General features: G+C 41.0%; 1 protein-coding gene across 1 annotated transcript; it reads left to right on the forward strand.

The window, feature by feature from the left end:
• Positions 1 to 1,892: 1,892 nt before the first annotated feature.
• LOC139453371 (solute carrier family 23 member 1-like) lies at positions 1,893 to 19,214 on the forward strand. Its single transcript, XM_071235051.1, has 11 exons — positions 1,893 to 2,096; positions 4,007 to 4,164; positions 5,023 to 5,120; positions 6,343 to 6,437; positions 7,248 to 7,429; positions 7,835 to 7,955; positions 8,859 to 9,015; positions 14,910 to 15,163; positions 15,949 to 16,222; positions 18,398 to 18,493; positions 19,030 to 19,214. Exons 1-11 carry the CDS (start codon positions 1,893 to 1,895, stop codon positions 19,212 to 19,214), a joined length of 1,824 nt encoding a protein of 607 aa, XP_071091152.1.
• Positions 19,215 to 19,482: the final 268 nt, after the last annotated feature.

Consider the following 19,482-nt stretch of genomic DNA (forward strand, 5'->3'; position numbering starts at 1 on the left):
CGCCCATCTGGGCGAAGTAAGGGTCGAAGTGGTGTATTGGGCAAAGGAACGCTATTCCTGGAACCAGTGCCCTCAACCACCAGACTCCCGTCCACCGCTGACACAGGGGCGCAACCCACGGCAAACAGGTTGCCCAATTCGGTCGCCTTTTACGACCAGCAAATAGGTGCTGTGGACACATTCTGCCCCGATTCATCATGGGTGAAGAGCTATAAGCGTAACCCAGCACTCACCACGAGGAGGTTGCTCTTCACGAGTGCCACGTTGAGCAAGGTACCTATATAGAGTAGTATAGAGCGAGTTTGTCCTAGGATATAGAATCACTATAGGTGACCTGATCAACGAACTGGCACAATCTAGTGTGAAATTATTCCAGGATCAAATCATTACCCTCTGTACGCTGTAATATGTAAATTTACTTTGTTGATCCTCGTGGCATGGTGGCAACGTCCCTCTTGGTCTGCTCATGCTCAGTTTGGAAGGTGGCGGTCTGTGTGTTTTAGTGTTCACGTTTCCATGTTTTTGGCTGCCTGCTCTCAGGTTTATGATGCTGTTTCTTACTTCTTGGTTACGTTCCCATTGTTTCCTGTTCCCGATTCACTGTGCATTGTAGACATATGAGAGTTATTTGATTCAAAACTATCAGTTTAGGGCTGTTGAAGGGTGCACTGGGACAGCCTGGTGTCTAAAGCGTCCGCTCGTCAAGACATGTAGCAGGATTAAATCATTCCTCTCAATTTATATATATATATATATATATATATATATATATATACATATATATATATACGTGTGTGTGTGTGTGAGCAATATAACATTTTAATGAAGGTCTAATTAAGGCACATTTATTCAAATATCTCATTGAGTTCACGCAGCAAAATCATATAATTTAAAGCACGTGTCATTTCAATGTTTTCCGTTTCATACATGTAGGTATATTTGCTAAGAAGGAGAGAGAAAGAGAGGGGGGGGGGGGGAGGGGGGGCTGCTTATCGCCAATACAGTATTCAGAGTGTGTTACGTGGAGTGATTTTATCCAAGGGAGTGTTTTCAACCTGCAAAGGAGGATGGGTGTGATCCTAATGGGAGTGGCATGCTCCTCCTATACCGGGTTCGATTCCCAACTTGGGTACAATGTGTGAAGCCCATTTATAGTGTGAATATTGCTAAGAGCGGCGTAAAACAATTCTCACTCATGTTGACAAGCGACGTGTCATGTATAGTACATTCCTTTCAATGGGAACCATGAAATCTCTGAAATGACTTAACCTGGCCTTTGATGGCAAAACTTTTATTGACTTTGATATTTGAAAATACGTTCTCTAAAGTCATCGCAACGAAGAAAAAGACGACATAAGGGTCGACATCACGATTGAAAAATCAAAGTTTGTATTTGACGTCAATGAGTTTAGCGATTCACTACAACAATTGTGTGCCGATGTGTGCTTACTTACTCATGAAAAATTCCTCAAAAACACTAAAATGTACGAAATGTGAAACCTCCTAAACACCTTTTACAAATATGCATTTGCAACACTATTTTAAAATCAAATCATTGTGTGAAATTACAATGGTAAAACAAACCAAAGAGCTAGAAACTAGACGGTTCAAGTCCCCTAACGAAAAAGGCTTCTTTCCGTTAAAGAAAAGCATCATTTATGTCATTCAACTGTATAACTTCATGAAGATTTATGAATTTATTTCTTGGCGCAGTGTACGATATTAAGCAAACAATCGCTGCTCAACCATTCGACCTCTGGTTTAACTTTCCTAACTCGTACATGACATAGTCGAGATAATGTTGACAGCGTCGTAAAGCAGCATTCACTTCACTTCATACCTCAAACTTTTGGTGTTGTATCAGTTTTATATAAGACAGTCGACGCCGGAAGATGGACATTGAACAACAGGCTGTTGAAGGTAATGGTCTTCTTGGTATGAAGACGGTACAGGAGAGTACAGTGGGTTCTACAAAGAAGGTGCAAACTAGCACGGAGACGGAAATTGGCAAGATGAAAACACGGCACGCCAGAAGGATGATCTTCAGTGTCAGTGACGTTCCGCCCATCCCTGCTACGCTGACACTGGCCTTCCAGGTACGCTATTAATAAGTTATCGTTTGTTTGTTTGTTGTTTAACGCCGCACTCAGCAACTTCCGGACTTCACGGATATAATGTGTTATTGAAAAATGACAAAAAACAACTTTCAACGGATTCTAAAGGGCCAAAAACAGTTGAGATAGGATGGTATATCCAATTTAATGGAAGGTGTAATTCTTCTCGATTTTCCTACCAAAGACATAAAGATTTACTATCTATTGCTGCCAATTAAGCCCGTGGATGTTCCGGGTAAAAATAGATCCCCAACAAGTTTCCCTGGGCGTAAGAGGCGACAGGTGGTCAGGCTCGGTGACTCGGTTGATTGCGTGTCATCGTACCTCAACGGCGTGGATCGTTGCTGACAATATCGATCACTGGATTGTCTTGTCCAGACTCGATTTTTACAGACCGCTGTCATACAGCTGGAAAAGTGATGAGTGCGGCGTTAAAGAAACAACAACAACAAATCAATATTTCACAAGGTAGGTTCTTTCATCTGTTCCCAACATCGCCAAAAATCTCTCACGCTTCTTGGTGTCATTTATTTCTGAGTACATAACAATCATTTCCCATTCGTGTCGCATGAATCCGTTGATCATCTGTTGTGGGCCTCGTCGAGGGGAGTGTTCTGAGCCAAGACAGAGAGAGATAACTCTAGAATGTCTTAGGGAATTTGAGCCTGCTCCAGCGATGTTGCAGGCCCAACTCGATCCCAGCTCAAATCAATCTCGACTGACTTGGGCCTTGGCTGGGATCTCCACCTTCGTTGTCCAATAGAATTTACTACTTGTACTAGTTTCACTAGTTCACATCACATTTGCCACCACAATCAGTCGACAGTCGTGGCCTTTATATCAATGTTCCTCCATGACAAATTGAATACGTAATTTCTGTTAATCATAATAAAAAAAATATATGTTGCACGGACTATATGCCGAGAGATCGGTCGATATAAGGTTTTCATTGATATCATGCTGTTTGATATATTTAACGTAATATTTAACGTAATATTACGAATGGACCTGAAAGTCAAATGTACACAGGGACACATCAATTAGAGTACACTCGGATTATTCCCATACTTACTTAATAACCATGGTCTCGTGGTAGAGCGTCCGCCCGGAGAACGAAAGGTCGTGGGTTCGATCCCCGGTCGCGTTATACCAACAGACGTTAAAAGATGGTACTTGTTGTTACCCTGTCTGGCGCCCGACCTTAAAACAATAAATGGTCGGCTCGGAGTCAGGATGCTGTGTCTGAGTGGGGTATCCATGTTAAATTGTGGCATGGTATCTCAGTGGGGTAGCACTATAAAATCGGCATTAGTCTGGACTAGTACAAGTAGACACACACACACATACACACACGCATGTCCTCCCTGCGTACTGTTGTCCACCATGCCTCTCTCTACAGCATGCCCTCCCTGCGTACTGTTGTCCACCATGCCTCTCTCTACAGCATGTCCTCCCTGCGTACTGTTGTCCACCATGACTCTCTCTACAGCATGTCCTCCCTGCGTACTGTTGTCCACCATGACTCTCTCTACAGCATGTCCTCCCTGCGTACTGTTGTCCACCATGCCTCTCTCTACAGCATGTCCTCCCTGCGTACTGTTGTCCACCATGCCTCTCTCTACAGCATGTCCTCCCTGCGTACTGTTATCCACCATGTCTTTCTCTACAGCATGTCCTCCCTGCGTACTGTTGTCCACCATGTCTTTCTCTACAGCACGTCCTCCCTGCGTGCTGTTCTCTATCATGCCTCTCTCTACAGCATGTCCTCCCTGCGTACTGTTGTCCACCATGCCTATCTCTACAGCATGTCCTCCCTGTGTAGTTACCCACCATGTCTCTCTCTACAACATGTCCCCCCTGCGTACTGTTGTCCACCATGCCTCTCTCTACAGCATGTCCTCCAGTCCATGGCAAGCCTCTTATCGGGAGCCATTATATTCTCGGACCTCGTCTGTGCCTCAGATCACGAGGACATCAAGACGAAGATTCTCTCCACGACCATGTTATCGACAGGGATGGCTACATTCTTCGTGACGACAGTTGGTTGCAGGTGCTGCTAATTCGTAGACGGAGTAGCGTGGATGTGAGTGAGTGAGTGAATTTGGGCTGACGCCACTTTGAGCAATATTCCAGTTATATCACGGTGTGTCAGAGATGTGTCTGTTAAATTCAATATTTCGTTGTTGCAAACATTAAGGGAAAAATGTGATGAAACGTCATTCTCAAAGGGTTTGAGTGAGTTGGTCCTAACACCGCGTCTTTAAACAGTATTCCAGTTATATCACGGTTTGTCAGCTTAAAGTGGGAGGAAAGCCCCAAGTGATGCAGGTCTGGCGTTTACCACTTTGGTGAAACCCACGAGCACGGGTATGGTGCTGACAGACATAGAAACATAATCGGGGCAAATATGGATTCGTACCCACGATCATAGGTTTCTGGCGTACCCAAGGGGCGCAACCCTGCACAGCGATGTGCGGCGCATTAAACGGCTGGGCCACCCGTGCGCCAGAGTAGCGAGAGACCGGGCCTTTAATCATTACAAGTCTATGAGTAACTCATCTTTTACAGCATAGGTGTCGCAACATGTTTAACTTAACGAGCTCTGTAATAATTTGAGAGGTTTTTCTTTGGTTTGAACATATAAAATCTCATCCGAGTCTTTTGATATCAAATAAATAAATCAGCACGAGTCGATTAAGGAACAAAGCTCCGAGGAAGAAATGATTTATTTATATTTATTTATACGTTGACATCGTTAGTTTGCTTCAAGATGAAGGTGGTGGCGTACATCTAAATGCGGTGTCAAACAACTATTTCACAATAATGGTCGAACTCTATACAATAGATATATGTTTTAGTGGTGTAGTTCAGACGACTAACCTATTTTTCTTTTGTGTATACGAAAAAGGTTACCAATATTTCAAGGCCCATCCTTTACGTATATCATACCTTTGATCACCATGGCAACTATGTCTGACTGGAAGTGCCCAAGTCAAGAAGATCTTAGTGAGTATATAATGCTTTACTTGTATTCCGCGTTTAGCTTGATGACATTCTATGAAAAAATAATAATCTCATTCCAGATGTATGTGATAGTTATTTAAGGATGTGCGTTGCTTTGTCTTTCTTTGCAACTTGTAGCTAACACATATGTGTGGGATATATCGACCAGTCTTTAATCTGTGAGACTGTGTGCGAGAAATTCTAAACCTTAAAATAAAGCGCCAAAACCATACAGTGTCCATTCATACGATACTGGGCAAGTGTTTATTAATAAACATACGTCTTTGAAAAGCAAACTAACAACAATTATACGACAACAAGGTGAATGCATTGTGTATCTTAAATGCCTACACCCCTGAGTTAATAGCCCTCCTTAGTTAGGTCACCTAATCTGCCGGGCAAAAGAAGGAATACACGTGAAAGATAGATTTGAACAAACAAAATTCGCCGCAAGCCATTCGCCCCTCAGTGTGTATCAATATTATGAGCAGAAACTGCTTCTTAACGATCAGGAATGTCTGTATTCAAGTGGGCATCTACGCCAATACATAACTGCTTCTTAACGATCAGGTATGTCTGTATACAAGGGGACATCTACGCCAATAGATAACTGCTTCTTAACGATCAGGTATGTCTGTATTCAAGGGAGCATCTACGTCAATACATAACTGCTTCTTAACGATCAGGTATGTCTGTATACAAGGGAGCATCTACACCAATAGATAACTGCTTCTTAACGATCAGGTATGTCTGTATACAAGGGGACATCTACGCCAATAGATAACTGCTTCTTAACGATCAGGTATGTCTGTATACAAGGGAGCATCTACACCAATAGATAACTGCTTCTTAACGATCAGGTATGTCTGTATACAAGGGGACATCTACGCCAATACATAACTGCTTCTTAACGATCAGGTATGTCTGTATTCAAGGGGGCATCTACGCCAATAGATAACTGCTTCTTAACGATCAGGTATGTCTGTATACAAGGGGACATCTACGCCAATAGATAACTGCTTCTTAACGATCAGGTATGTCTGTATACAAGGGAGCATCTACACCAATAGATAACTGCTTCTTAACGATCAGGTATGTCTGTATACAAGGGGACATCTACGCCAATACATAACTGCTTCTTAACGATCAGGTATGTCTGTATTCAAGGGGGCATCTACGCCAATAGATAACTGCTTCTTAACGATCAGGTATGTCTGTATTCAAGGAGGCATCTACGCCAATACAACAACGAACTACACTCTCAACCATCGCGGGATGATCCCTGTTCCTGATGATGTCATCCTGTCCCGAATACACACGGTAATTGTAATGAAACTTGTGTGGGTGACGGGTGTTACCTGTACATATAAACATCAGAGTCAGAGAATAACTAGTCTTAATAATACTCTGATTTCTTTAGCGTAAAAGGCAAAATTACATGTTTGGATCACTGAAAATCCGCAAAGCAGGACAGGCTTAATTAACTTTTCCGCGAACACCGGGTGTTCTCAATCATTTTAGGTGATTCATTAATATAATTTGTATCATTATTTTGCCTTTTACCCCAGTGAAAACTATATCAGCAGGCATTCGAGATTTTATTATTTCTTGCGTTGATGTTTTGAATTGATGAAAGAAAACATTCAGGATAAAGCACCAGGTATATCAGGTTAATTCCTACAAATATACCAATCCGCGGGTCCGATCAAGGTAGTTAAAAGCAATACTTCCCCAAACCGGAAGTGACATGAATAAACCGGAAGTGCATATTGATCACTGCTGCAACTGGTTAATGGCATTGGTGAGTAGTTTAGCGAGAGTGAGTTCAACGCCGCTTTTAACTGTATTTCAGTTGTACTATGACATGAAGTGGTGCAGGTGTTAGACCATTTACCACTTCGCAGAAACACACAAGCACGGTGTCATACTTACAAACCCAGTAACATAATCAGGGGAATGTGGGATTCGAACCCACGAACCTAGTTCTGGCACGCCTGAGCCTGAGGGACACGCGGCGAATTGCAGCGCATTAGACGATGTTTGTCGTTATATATTATTGCTGGGAAAATCAGTAATGGGGTTGCTATTGTGTTTCGAATTTGCTACTTTTCTAGTTGCAATATGTTTCAGGTAATGGGCAGTCTGATGCTAGCTGAAGTTATTCACGCACTAATTGGAGCTACGGGATGCGCCGGTTTTCTGTTACGTTTCATAGGACCCGTGACAATTGTTCCCGCTATCTCACTGGCAGCGTTGTTTTTGTTTAAAGTGGCTCTGAAGTATTCACAAATGCATTGGGGAGTTGCATTTCTGTAAGTGTTTTTGATGATTTCAAATAAATTGCTAGTTATTATGTTATGATGTCCTTTGCCTGTGCCATTACACCCTTACAATTTATTTCTACAGGACAATGGTGTCTTATATACATATTGCTTATGTTGTTGATACCTGTTGTGATAAACATTGTTGACGATTATGATGTGTGGTTATCCTATAAAGCAACTATGTTATAAGCTATCTATTTATTGTTCCAGTGTTAATTTTCCATTTACGAATACCTGTTTTACTATAACCCGGTGGAGCAGGATACGCTCATCTTCCCGAGAACACCTGGTATCATCGCTATTTGATAGTGATTTATGAACACATGGTCATGATATAGTCGGAATCGTACTCTGCTTTTAGCAGACATTGTTTTTTCGCTTTTTGTTTCACAGAACTATGGCGATTGGCGTTACACTGTCTCTCTACCTCAGACATGTGACGATCCCATGTCCGTTTTGGACTCCAAACCGAGGCTTCCATATTATTAGGTCCAATTTCCATACTGTCTATGCTGTGAGTAAAAACAAATGTTGAATTTAAAAAGCATGCGAGTCCATATTGTCTGAGGCACATTTTGTCCGTGTGAAAAACATTATTATATATATAATTTTGACACGATTTGACGTTCGTACGTTTTTCACGAGCCGGTGTTCTTGAAATGACGTAAACACTGACGGACTACTTCCACATTCCTGGGGAAACCCCTGGGAATTCCCTAGCACGAATACATACAGAAGCGTTCTTGCTGATCATTTGGATCCTTTAATCTTGAACTCAGCGTTTCAGTATACAGAGAGTTTGACTGCACGATCGTTCACGAATATCCTCGCTACGACACATCTTAGTGAAAAAAAACCCCGAAGAAATGCACATCCAAACTATCGTAGTATCTACTCGATCCGTGTCTGGGCTGACAGTAACAGTCTACAGCAATCTATGAGTTCACCTTAGTGTCTATTTGACACATCTTTAATATCACCTTTCAATGATCGTCCAATTCATCAATGATGACTAACACATTCAAGCTCCGATGTTATACAGTTTGGCCCTCACTCTATGAAGGTTCATACTCCAATGAACACACACAAAGTGAAAGGCAATTCTTAACTGTACTCTACGCGAGAAAATGGCGTTGTCTCTACGTAAATATGTCTATCTTGGTTTAAGTAGAATTCAACTAGGCCTCACACCTGGACAATTTAACATCTCTTAATTGTTATGAACGACGTAGTTCATGTTCGCAAACACCTGGTGTTATCACTATTTGACAGTGATTCATAAACACATGCTAATTATATAGTCGGAATTGCACAACGGCCTCTGCTTTAATCAGAGGTTTCTTATGAATATGGAAAGAATTTGTCTCTTTTATTTATTTGAGATTTTATTGGACAATACAGGTATCTCCTTTCGTAGGTCCTTATATCCATCTTAATGGGATGGGGTATATCAGCCATCTTGACCTTGAGTGGTGCTTTGTCCTCGGAACCTGAAAGTCCCCAGTACTACGCCCGCACAGACTCACGGACATACGTCATCAGAGACAGTGGATGGTTTTATGTTCCTTATCCTGGTGAGTTCAGAACGATTCATTTCGATTATGAAAAAATGATCATTGGTCTGTAAGCGCCATGTCAGTCCTCGTGGGTTTCAAGTGGTAGCAATACAACAAGCGCCATGACAGTCCTCGTGGGTTCCAACTAGTAGAAAACGACTAGCGCCATGTCAGGCCTCGTTGGTTTCAACTAGTAACAAAACGACTAGCGCCATGTCACGCCTCGTTGGTTTCAAGTAGTAACAAAACGACCAGCGCCATGTCACGCCTCGTTGGTTTCAACTAGTAACAAAACGACCAGCGCCATGTCACGCCTCGTTGGTTTCAACTAGTAACAAAACGACCAGCGCCATGTCACGCCTCGTTGGTTCCAACTAGTAACAAAACGACCAGCGCCATGTCACGCCTCGTTGGTTCCAACTAGTAACAAAACGACCAGCGCCATGTCACGCCTCGTTGGTTTCACCTAGTAACAAAACGACCAGCGCCATGTCACGCCTCGTTGGTTTCAGGTGGTAGCAATACCACAACCTGCATGTTAAGCTCTCATCCGAAATTTTTAGTCATATAATTAATATGTTCAAAGCTTTGTGTAACCAACTTCATTCAGTACTGAAAGATAAAAAAAGTATCATATGTGGCACATCAGACAAATATCACTCTCCCGCACAAACCAGTAGTGAAGGAATTTTAGTGGTATGTAGTTCATGGCTGGAATGAGTGAGTGAATAATAGTTCAGGCAAAATAAGGTTTCACAAGGAACAAATTGCAACAGATTTTATTTCCCACAATGCATTTCTACAAAGTCCCAAGAACAACATACCAAAACGTCCCAAGCAATCCAAGGTTGAGAAATATTTCTAATTTCCATAATCCAATATGGCCACCAATTATCAGTATAATGTATCTTCCATGTTTCAGATGAGGTTCAATATATTCATGTTGTGTTGCGAAATGGCCATATTGTGTTTCAAAACAGGTATTCACAATCACTGAACGTTTTCGACTTTTGATAAATCTACCAAAAAATCTGTCTAAGCAATCAACGTTGCTGCTGGGCAGTGATGTGTGTGAGCATGTGCTCTTTTTACATACAATTCGTGGCTGTGACACCACTCCTCGACTGTTTGGCTTGGGAAAGGGTCTACGATTGAAGAATATTGCCTTGTTCTGTGATCAAGCTAAACTTTTTAGCCAAACAGAAGAAACTAGAGATAAAAAAGTCACCAAAGGACTGGATAGCTTATGATACAAGCGATTTTGGGAGAAGGTGACGAAGATCCTATTACACTTAGAGCCATCATCCTCTGCAGCCGCAAGATACCACAGACCCCATGTCTACTACCAGATAATGGAGTGTAAAGGGTTCAGTGTGGATCCATTGGAGTGGGGATGGCGCATGATAGATGGGTGGTGCTTACCAATACATTCAGATCAGCCTGAAGCACCTTTAGCACTCCAATCCTTCCTCCTTACACCCGCCACATAAATAATATTCGCCTGTTTTGCATGTACAGAACTGCACCCAGGTCTATCCAGTTTGTCACCAGGATGGGCAATAAAGTGATGTTTGTTTTTGCGTTGTTCAAGAATGCTTCCTTCTTCGATCGTATGACCATTTCCCCCGTGAGTAAACTGTCACACCTGCATAGTACAAGATCGATCTACAAGCACTGTTCATGTAGCTCTGTAGTCACCCACCGGCATTGTTTGAATCCTCCTCCCTAGCACTGCAGGTCAGTAAGACAACCCTTCCTGATGTTATCTGGAACACCATCCAAGTGAAAGAACGAGAACCTTGGAATGTCCAAAACATTCTTGATGGTAGTGCTCTACTTCACCGGCTACCCTCACCAAGAGGTTCTACGCTATATCACCTATGTTAACTATATACCATATATATGTTGTACATAGATATGCTAACATTGTCTTTAATGGCCACAATGATGATCCATCAACGGAAGATGCAACACAGAGGCCTGTTCTGGTGAGAAAGATTATTTCAAGTGGGAAATGGTTATTCCATCGTAGAAGAAAGAACTCTGGAACAAAGAAAAACACAAACAGAGCTTTATTTCCTGTCTGGGTGACACACTGGAGAGAGCCTGGTGCAGCACAGTAAATGCAAATCAAGACGCTGTCACACTGTCCTGGCGGTAGATGGCACAGACTTGCTCATCCTCCTTCATCATGTTAAAATGGAAGCATTTGACTTGTTCCTGGCACAAGAACCCAAGCCAGCTTCAAGATGGAACACGTTTTGATACTTGAAGCAATCAACGTTGCTGCTGGGCAGTGATGTATGTGAGCATGTGCTCTTTTTACATACAATTCTTAGCTGTGACACCACTCCTCGACTGTTTGGCTTGGGAAAGGGTCTACGATTGAAGAATAATGCCTTGTTCTGTGATTAGGCTAAAAGTTTCAGCCAAACAGAAGAAACTGGAGATGAAAAAGTCACACAAAGGACTGGATAGCTTATGATACAAGCGATTTTGGGAGAAGGTGACGAAGATCCTATTACACTTAGAGCCATCATCCTCTGCAGCCGCAAGATACCACAGACCCCATGTCTACTACCAGATAATGGAGTGTAAAGGGTTCAGTGTGGATCCATTGGAGTGGGGATGGCGCATGATAGATGGGTGGTGCGTACCAATACATTCAGATCAGCCTGAAGCACCTTTAGCACTCCAGGACATCATCTGCTGTAATTTCAAAAACCATTGTCACACACGATTGGTTGGTTTGGTTGGTTTGTTGTTTAACGCCGCACTCAGCAATATTCCAACTATATAACGGCGGTCTGTAAATAATCGAGTCTGGACCAGACAATCCAGTGATTAATATCATGAGCATCGATCCACGCAATTGGGATCGATGACATGCATCAACCAAGTCAGCGAGTCTGACCACCCGATCCCGTAAGTCGCCTTTTACGACAAGCATAATCACCTTTTACGGCAAGCATGGGTTGCTGAAGACCTACATGTATTTTACCCCGGAATCTTCACGGGTAACACATGATGATGCGCTTGCCGGAAATATGGTCTCACTATGGTGCTGTGTGCGGGGAATGTCATTGTACAAGCTGTACCAATATAATCAACATAATGAGCCTGCAACAACATTCACTTTGACAATTTGCCCGTGAAGATCTCGGGTCGAATAGTTCTTGATTAACCCGTGCTTGCCGTTAACGGCGACTTACGGGATCGGGTTGCCAAGCTCGCCGACTTGGTTGGTGCATGTCATTGTATGCCAATTGCATGGATCGATGTTCATGATGTCAATCACTTGATTGTCTGGTTCAGACTCGATTATTTACAGACCACCGAGATATAGCTGAAATAGTGCGGCTTCAAACAACAAATAAACGAACAATCAAATAATGGTATTTGATCGGTATGTTGGATTTCCGCAAATGAATACAAAGGAGGTAACTCATCGACAACTTGTGAAACAACTGGTTTGGATTAATTCTGAGGGGACCCAATTTTGACAAACGTTTTTCCAACTGGTGTTTAAATGAATGAAAACAAGTGTTTTATTAGTGTGTATTTGTGTTTATTGTCATGGTAATAAATATATACAGACAATAACAATCAACATAGATATTTAAGTTCGCCAAAACATGTCTTTTACGAGATAAATATTAATATTTGGTGGTTATATTGGATTTATGCAAATGAGTGAGTATTCTACATACATCCTGGGGTCTGTTTACCAATGTAGAAGTTCAAATTACTCAAATATGTCATCAGAGACCAACAGTGTATTGATATTTCAAGTCTATCCAGCAATCTCTTGAATGAAAACAAAACTTGTTACAGTGTTTATAGGCATGGTTGGTAATAAGTAGATACATACAATAACAATCAACATTGATAGTTAAACTTGCCAAAACATATCATTTACGAGATAAATATTGATATATTGTGGCAATACTGGATTTATTCAAATGATTGTATATTCTTCATGCATCCTCGGGTCTGTTTACCCCAATGTAGAAATATGTCATCAGAGACCAACAGTGTATTGATATTTCATGTCTAACCAGCAATCTCTTGGCGGTCATCTTGGAATTTTGGGCCACTAGGGGGCAATAGTGACGGAGTTTCTTATCTAAACGTGTAAACTATACTTCAGTTAGTGTTAGTAATATATATGCATATAAGTCCTATCACACTGTTTTAGAGCTAAAAGATTCCACAGTCTAAACTCATATTAAGGAAACTTGTCGGTCACCTTGAAATTTGCGGCTACCTTGATCTTATTTTAGATTTATCAAAAGTCGAAAACGTTCAGTGATTGTGAATATCTTTTTAGAAACACAGTATTGGCTATTTCACAACACAATACATGCCTTTTTTCATCAAAAGATGAATCATCTTCTGAAACATGGAGTGAGTGAGTGAGTACTGTTTTACGCCGCTTTTAGCAATATTCCAGCAATATCACGGCGGGGATACCAGAAATGGGCTTCACACATTGTACCCATGTCGGGAATCGAACCCGGGTTTTCGGCGTGACGAGCTAACGCTTTAACCACTAGGCTACCCGACCGCCCCTCTGAAACATGGAAGATATACTGATAATAAGCTACCATATTGGATTATGCAAATTAGACATATTACCTAATAGGATCGCTTGGGACTTTTGGAATGTTGTTCTTGAGACCTTGTTGATTTGTTTGTTGTTTAACGCGCCGCACGCAGCAATATCCCAGTTATATCACGGTGTTCTGTAAATAATCGAGTCTGGACCAGACAATCCTGAGATTGACACGTAGAAATGCATTATGGTGAAATAAATCTTATTGCAATTTGTTCAAAATTGAGTGAAAAAGTGGCCTAGGACTGTAATGCAATATGACACCTATTCAGGGTTTATAATCTTTTGAGGATAGATAATGAAAAAAATTCCTAGGGATCACGAATATTTTTAGGGATATTATTATGAAAATGTGTCTTCACTTTAAAAAAATATCACCAAATATATTCAGGCTCACTAGCATATTTTGTTCAGTATATAAAATTAATTGGCGATATCTGTATAATTTACTTTCTTTGTTTAAATGTTGTTTAACGCCGTACGCGTTATTGCAGCTATCTGGCGGTTTGTAAATATTCGACAGCAACCCATACTTGCCGTAAAAGGCGACTATGCTTGTCGTAAAAGGCAACTAACGGGATCGGGTGGTCAGACTCGCTGACTTGGTTGATACATGTCATCGATCCCAATTACGTGGATCGATGCTCATGTCAACCACTGGATTGTCTGGTCCAGACTCGATTCTTTTACAGACCGCCGTCATTTAGCTGGAATATTGCTGAGTGCGGCGTTAAACAAAAATATATATATATATATGATTATATTTGAGTTTGAACTAGACAATCCAGTGATTGACGTCTTGATGATCGATCTACGCAATTGGAATGCAATGACATATACCAACCAGTTAGCTGCCTACTAGTATAACGACAAGCATTGGTTGCTGAAGACCAGTCTTAACTCGGATCTTCTCGGATCCTGTATACACTGGTTAAGCATCAACCTAAACTACCTTCTGTCGATAAAGTCCTCTCCAGTTCCATCTTTATAACAAATAAACGTCACTGCAACGTCCAAGTGTCCCTGGTAGAGCATCCATCAATAACAAACACCAACGATGTCCAGTGGTTGTTCATGCATGATTTGTTTGCCGCCTGTAAGAAAACGAGAGTCCTTTGTCAAAGAAATAGTCACTAAAAACAGGTCAAATGTTTGATAAGTTAGAGGTATTAAAAAAACAAACCTGAAAAATATGTAAATATTTATTTTATTAAATACATTGTTCTGTTAACATGTGTCATATAACATCATGTCATAGAAGGTATTCATCATTGTGACTTTACAAATCTCATGACAGGTCAGTTCGGCATGTTCACATTCAACGCTGGTGTGTTTAGCAGCTTCTTAGTGTCTTCTCTCTTGTCAATCATTGACTCGATTGCTGACTACAGCGCATGCGCACGTATTTGTCACGTGCCTCCGCCTCCAGCGCACGCAGTCAACAGGGGCGTGGCTGTAGAGGGCGTCATGAGCATCATCACGGGTGGACTTGGCATCGGTCATGCGACTTCATCTTTTGGAGGCAATATTGGTACAATAGGCTTGACCAAAGTAAGTTCTTATTGTGGCTGGGAATGAATAATTTATGTTTAATCATTAACACGTCTTCATTTTCTTTGCAAAAACTAGTGACATTGAGTGACACTGCCAGACATGTGTAACAAGGCATGAAGGACCAAGCAATACTACATTCACATCGTAAAAAACGTAGGCGTGAAAAAAACATGATTCTATACGATTTTTAAAAAATGAAAGCTATCATTTTACAACTTTTTTGTCTCAAAATCAGATTTAAGTGCTCCCTACCGCTTCACAAAAAGCTGAGGCGACCCTATTTCAGGAAACTTCAGAACGACTGGCGACTTCCATCCCAGATTACGTTTTGAAAAATAGGGCGAGAGTGTATGGCAGTACTTCCAAGGGACTATGGAAAGTCTCTTCCATTTCAATTTTTTATTCATTTGAATTCACTTTTGCATAATTCCGACTGCCACTTTCCCGATCTGATCAGCGACGTTCTGATTGGTCGGATGAAAGGGCGTTCTGTCGTAACCCGTAATGGGATGTCCTCAGATCTTTGTTTGTCGGTAGTGAAAGTAACATCTGACTGAAATGCGATGGAGAGGAACCTGGGATCAAACCATGTACCCAATATTTCCGTTTATTTAATAAATGTGAAAGACGATATCCAATCCAAACAGAGTTTAACTTTTTTGTAACAGAAGTAATTAATTTCAATGAAGAGTTACCAAGGGTGACATATATATTTTTAGATATAAAATCAATATAATAAAGCTGTGTTTTGACTTAACTAAATCAAATTCCATTCTTTTCAGGTTGCTAGTCGTTGTGTTATGCAGGTTGCTGGCGTTCTGTTCATCGTATTTTCCGTTCTCCCCAAGATCGGAGCAGTTTTTGTGACCGTTCCGTACCCAGTAGTGGGTGGGACAATGGTCGTGCTGGATGGTCTATTGGTGGGCGTGGCACTGTCAAATCTACAACCGGTGGACTTGTCCTCTACCAGAAACCTTGCTATTATTGGAATGTCTCTATTTGTTGGGTTGATGATGCCGTACTGGACTGAGACAACCACGACTGGACTCAATACAGGTACTTCCCATACTGATCTACATTAAAATTATCTTCATTAAAAGAATTTATTAACAGAATGAAAATGGAGAGAAATCACATTTTTTTTATTTACATACAGGTATGTGAAAGATCCCTTTACCAATAACATGCAAACGACTTAATTTACATTTTCATAAAATCAACAGTGTTGTCTATAAATCTAATATATACTCGGTATCTCACTCCAAACTTTAAAGTTTCGTTGTGTTCACTGCATTCAGATTAGCTGAATTGGTCATTTCTTATTGCATTCATTTCCTAATGAATTTTAAAAAATTAAGCCACGCCCAACGAAACGGACCCCATTAATTACTGCAGAATGTCGGGAATCCCAATATTGCAGTCGACAGAATTACCTTTCTGCTCACGCTTATCGTAATGAACAGGACATTTATCGAAATTCATGCATATTCATTGTCCAAACTACCCTTTGAGGCCAAAGGCTGATAAGGAATGAAACAGCTAACGTACCAGCTTGCTTGCCTGGTTTGTTTTTGCTGGCCTGGGTTCCACAAATTCCATGTCTTTGGGTTTCATTTCTCACCCGCATTTTACAACTGTGTCTTCCCGTCCCCAGGGAACTAATATTTGAATCTGTCGGTAACTGATCATATCATTTGAAACAGCCGCCTTCTCCTGGACAAATTTGTTCCAGTTCGTTAAGGTCTGACTGTTGCAGTTCTTCTCGCCTCTTGCCTTGATTGACAGGTTCTGGGAACTTTTTTTATCCTATCCTCCTGGCTACTGACTTTGTGAAGTTATGTCCATAAATTAAACAATCATCTGGTTCATGTCACGCCTCGATGTGTGACTGCTTATGAAAGCGAACCTAAATACATATCCATTGGCACTATATATCAGCGGGCGGTTCACTCAAACATTGTATTCTTACGAGGTTTCTAAAGTTACTTTAGTGAAGGGACATACATCTTCCCAAGGCAAGAGAGTTAACTGACTTTAAAAGTCCAGTTTCCACCCTTGCCGAACTAGGCTGGAATAACTGGGCTCGATCGTAGCGCCACCAATGGCTAATACCAATTATGTCCCTTCTAAGCCTCTCCTAAGGACCAATCAGATTCCACCTCTCGTATCACTTGCGTTTGCTTCACACAAAATGGTTGCGCCCGGTCAGGACGATCTGATCGATAATCAATATCTATATTGTGGTAAAACGGGTCTTACATCGCGAAATGCATTAAATCACGTGAGCACCTTGATTAAAAACATGAGTAGATTTGGAAAATATCTGCTGACAGCGAGTTTGTGGTGCACATGCTTTGTAAATCCTGCAATCGACCGAAATCTGCACGACAGTTTACGAACCGGATTTCCTTTTCGGTGCGCGATTTTGATTGAGCTATTCATAGACTCGTTAGTCCAGCCAAAATGTAACTCAATAATACCAGCCTAGTTCGGCAAGGGTGGAAACTAGACTTTTATAGTCAGTTAACTCTCTTGCCTCGGGAAGATGAGGGACATATGTCTTAAACTTCCATTATTTTAAGATAAAGACATTTTACCCCCATGTGTTTTTGTATCCCCAACTACGTTATGAAAACACACTCAGCGAATAATCTCTATAACTGAAGTCTTTGATAAGAAGTTGGGAGAAATGATTGTTAACTTTGTACATTAATCCTATGTCTATGTCATTGCCTTTGTCATTATGTTTGTACTTTCGTCCCACCGTGTGTTGTGTAAACATCATGATATAGATATAGTACTCTATTCACTTACTAAGCATTCTCCTGACGAAGGAGCAGGAATTAGCTCTGAATCGCACAAAGAAAAAACAAGTTGCTATGCATGAAGAAATATTGGTATTTGGTGGCTAAATTTGACTTCTACAAATGAACTACAAGGAAATAAACCACCAACTACTTGTGAAACAACTGGTTTTTCGGTAAATTCTGAGTCCTCCTCATGTGGACATACTTGTTTCCAACATGAATGAAAACAAAACTTGTTTTGGTTTGGTTTGGTTTGTTGTTTAACGCCGCACTCAGCAATATTCCAGCTATATGACGGCGGTCTGAGAATAATCGAGTCTGTAACAGACACTCCAGTGATTGACATCATGAGCATCGATTCCTGCAACCATAAAGAAAGTGTAATGTATTCAATCTCTATTACTGCCTGGTGTTTATCTCTTAGGCAATACAAAAGCTGATTCACTACTGAAGGTCCTTGTGTCAAATCCAATGTTCATTGGCGGGGGTCTGGCATGCATTCTGGACAATACAGTTCGTGGTATGTCTCACCTTTTCCATATCAATAATTTAGGCAATCTGCCTGTCACCATTTTTTTCTCCCTTTTTTCGATCCAAGTCAGCGAGTCTGACCACCCGATCCCGTTAGTCGCCTCTTACGACAAATATAGTAGCCTTTTACGGCAAGCATTGATTACTGAAGACCTATTCTACCCTGTATCTTAACAGGTCGCCTGTCTCCATTCACCTGATGAAGGAGTAAGTACATACTCCGAATCGTTGTGTTCCTCATAATAAAGAAGTTGACATCTATAAATTCTCTTCCTATCTGATCATGTTTAACTGATGAATTATGTTGTGTAAAGCTAACAATCGTCACATGTGGATAGAATGTCGTCAATCAATAATCTTATCCAAACAACGTGTAATATTTGAATGGACATAAAGGAAATTATTTGTCCATTTTTGATAATTAGAGTTGATATTTTCATCAGTCGCGCATGGTCTTGGTCCAGAAATGGTGTTCATGTTTGTTAGATTGTAAATTATTTGTAGCTTATACAATTGTCACAACAGGCACACGAAAGGAGCGAGGTTTGGATTGGTGGGAGGAAGACACGGCCCACCATCCGGGTCACGAGACGTCAACAGAGTACCCGTATGAGGAAGGAAGTGATGTGTACGAGCCATTGTTCATCCCAGAAAGCTGGAAGCGATCAAAGTGGACCCGTTTTTTCCCTGTCATACCAAATTACCATTAACAAGGTGTAACCGAAATCTTCATTTCATTTCCAACATGAAATGTGTTGATGATGGAATTCGGAAGCGCTATCTCATATTTAGAGACCAATATATTAAGCGGTGTGTGAGTATAGATTGGAGTTTGTTTACTAAAGAACATCACTAAAACGTTATTTTATTCAGTAGCTATAGTTGCCTCAAAGGCATGACTCCTTTAAGCCTGATGTTTTATTTTTCATTTATTTATTTTTCATACGACAATGGAACGACACATTCAAGAGTCTATAT

Source organism: Haliotis cracherodii, unplaced genomic scaffold, assembly GCF_022045235.1.
Source record: "Haliotis cracherodii isolate W230 unplaced genomic scaffold, xgHalCrac1.p SCAF_9, whole genome shotgun sequence".
Taxonomy (NCBI): Eukaryota; Metazoa; Mollusca; class Gastropoda; order Lepetellida; family Haliotidae; genus Haliotis; species Haliotis cracherodii.

What these genes read in the sequence shown, in the direction of transcription:
- LOC139453371 (XM_071235051.1), top strand. Translation starts at nt 1,893, where the DNA reads ATGGACATTGAACAACAGGCTGTTGAAGGTAATGGTCTTCTTGGTATG. An exon ending in CCCAAGTCAAGAAGATCTTA is followed by an intron (nt 5,121 to 6,342) that starts GTGAGTATATAA and finishes TCTGTATTCAAG; the next exon opens with GAGGCATCTACGCCAATACA. An exon ending in ATTTCCATACTGTCTATGCT is followed by an intron (nt 7,956 to 8,858) that starts GTGAGTAAAAAC and finishes CTCCTTTCGTAG; the next exon opens with GTCCTTATATCCATCTTAAT.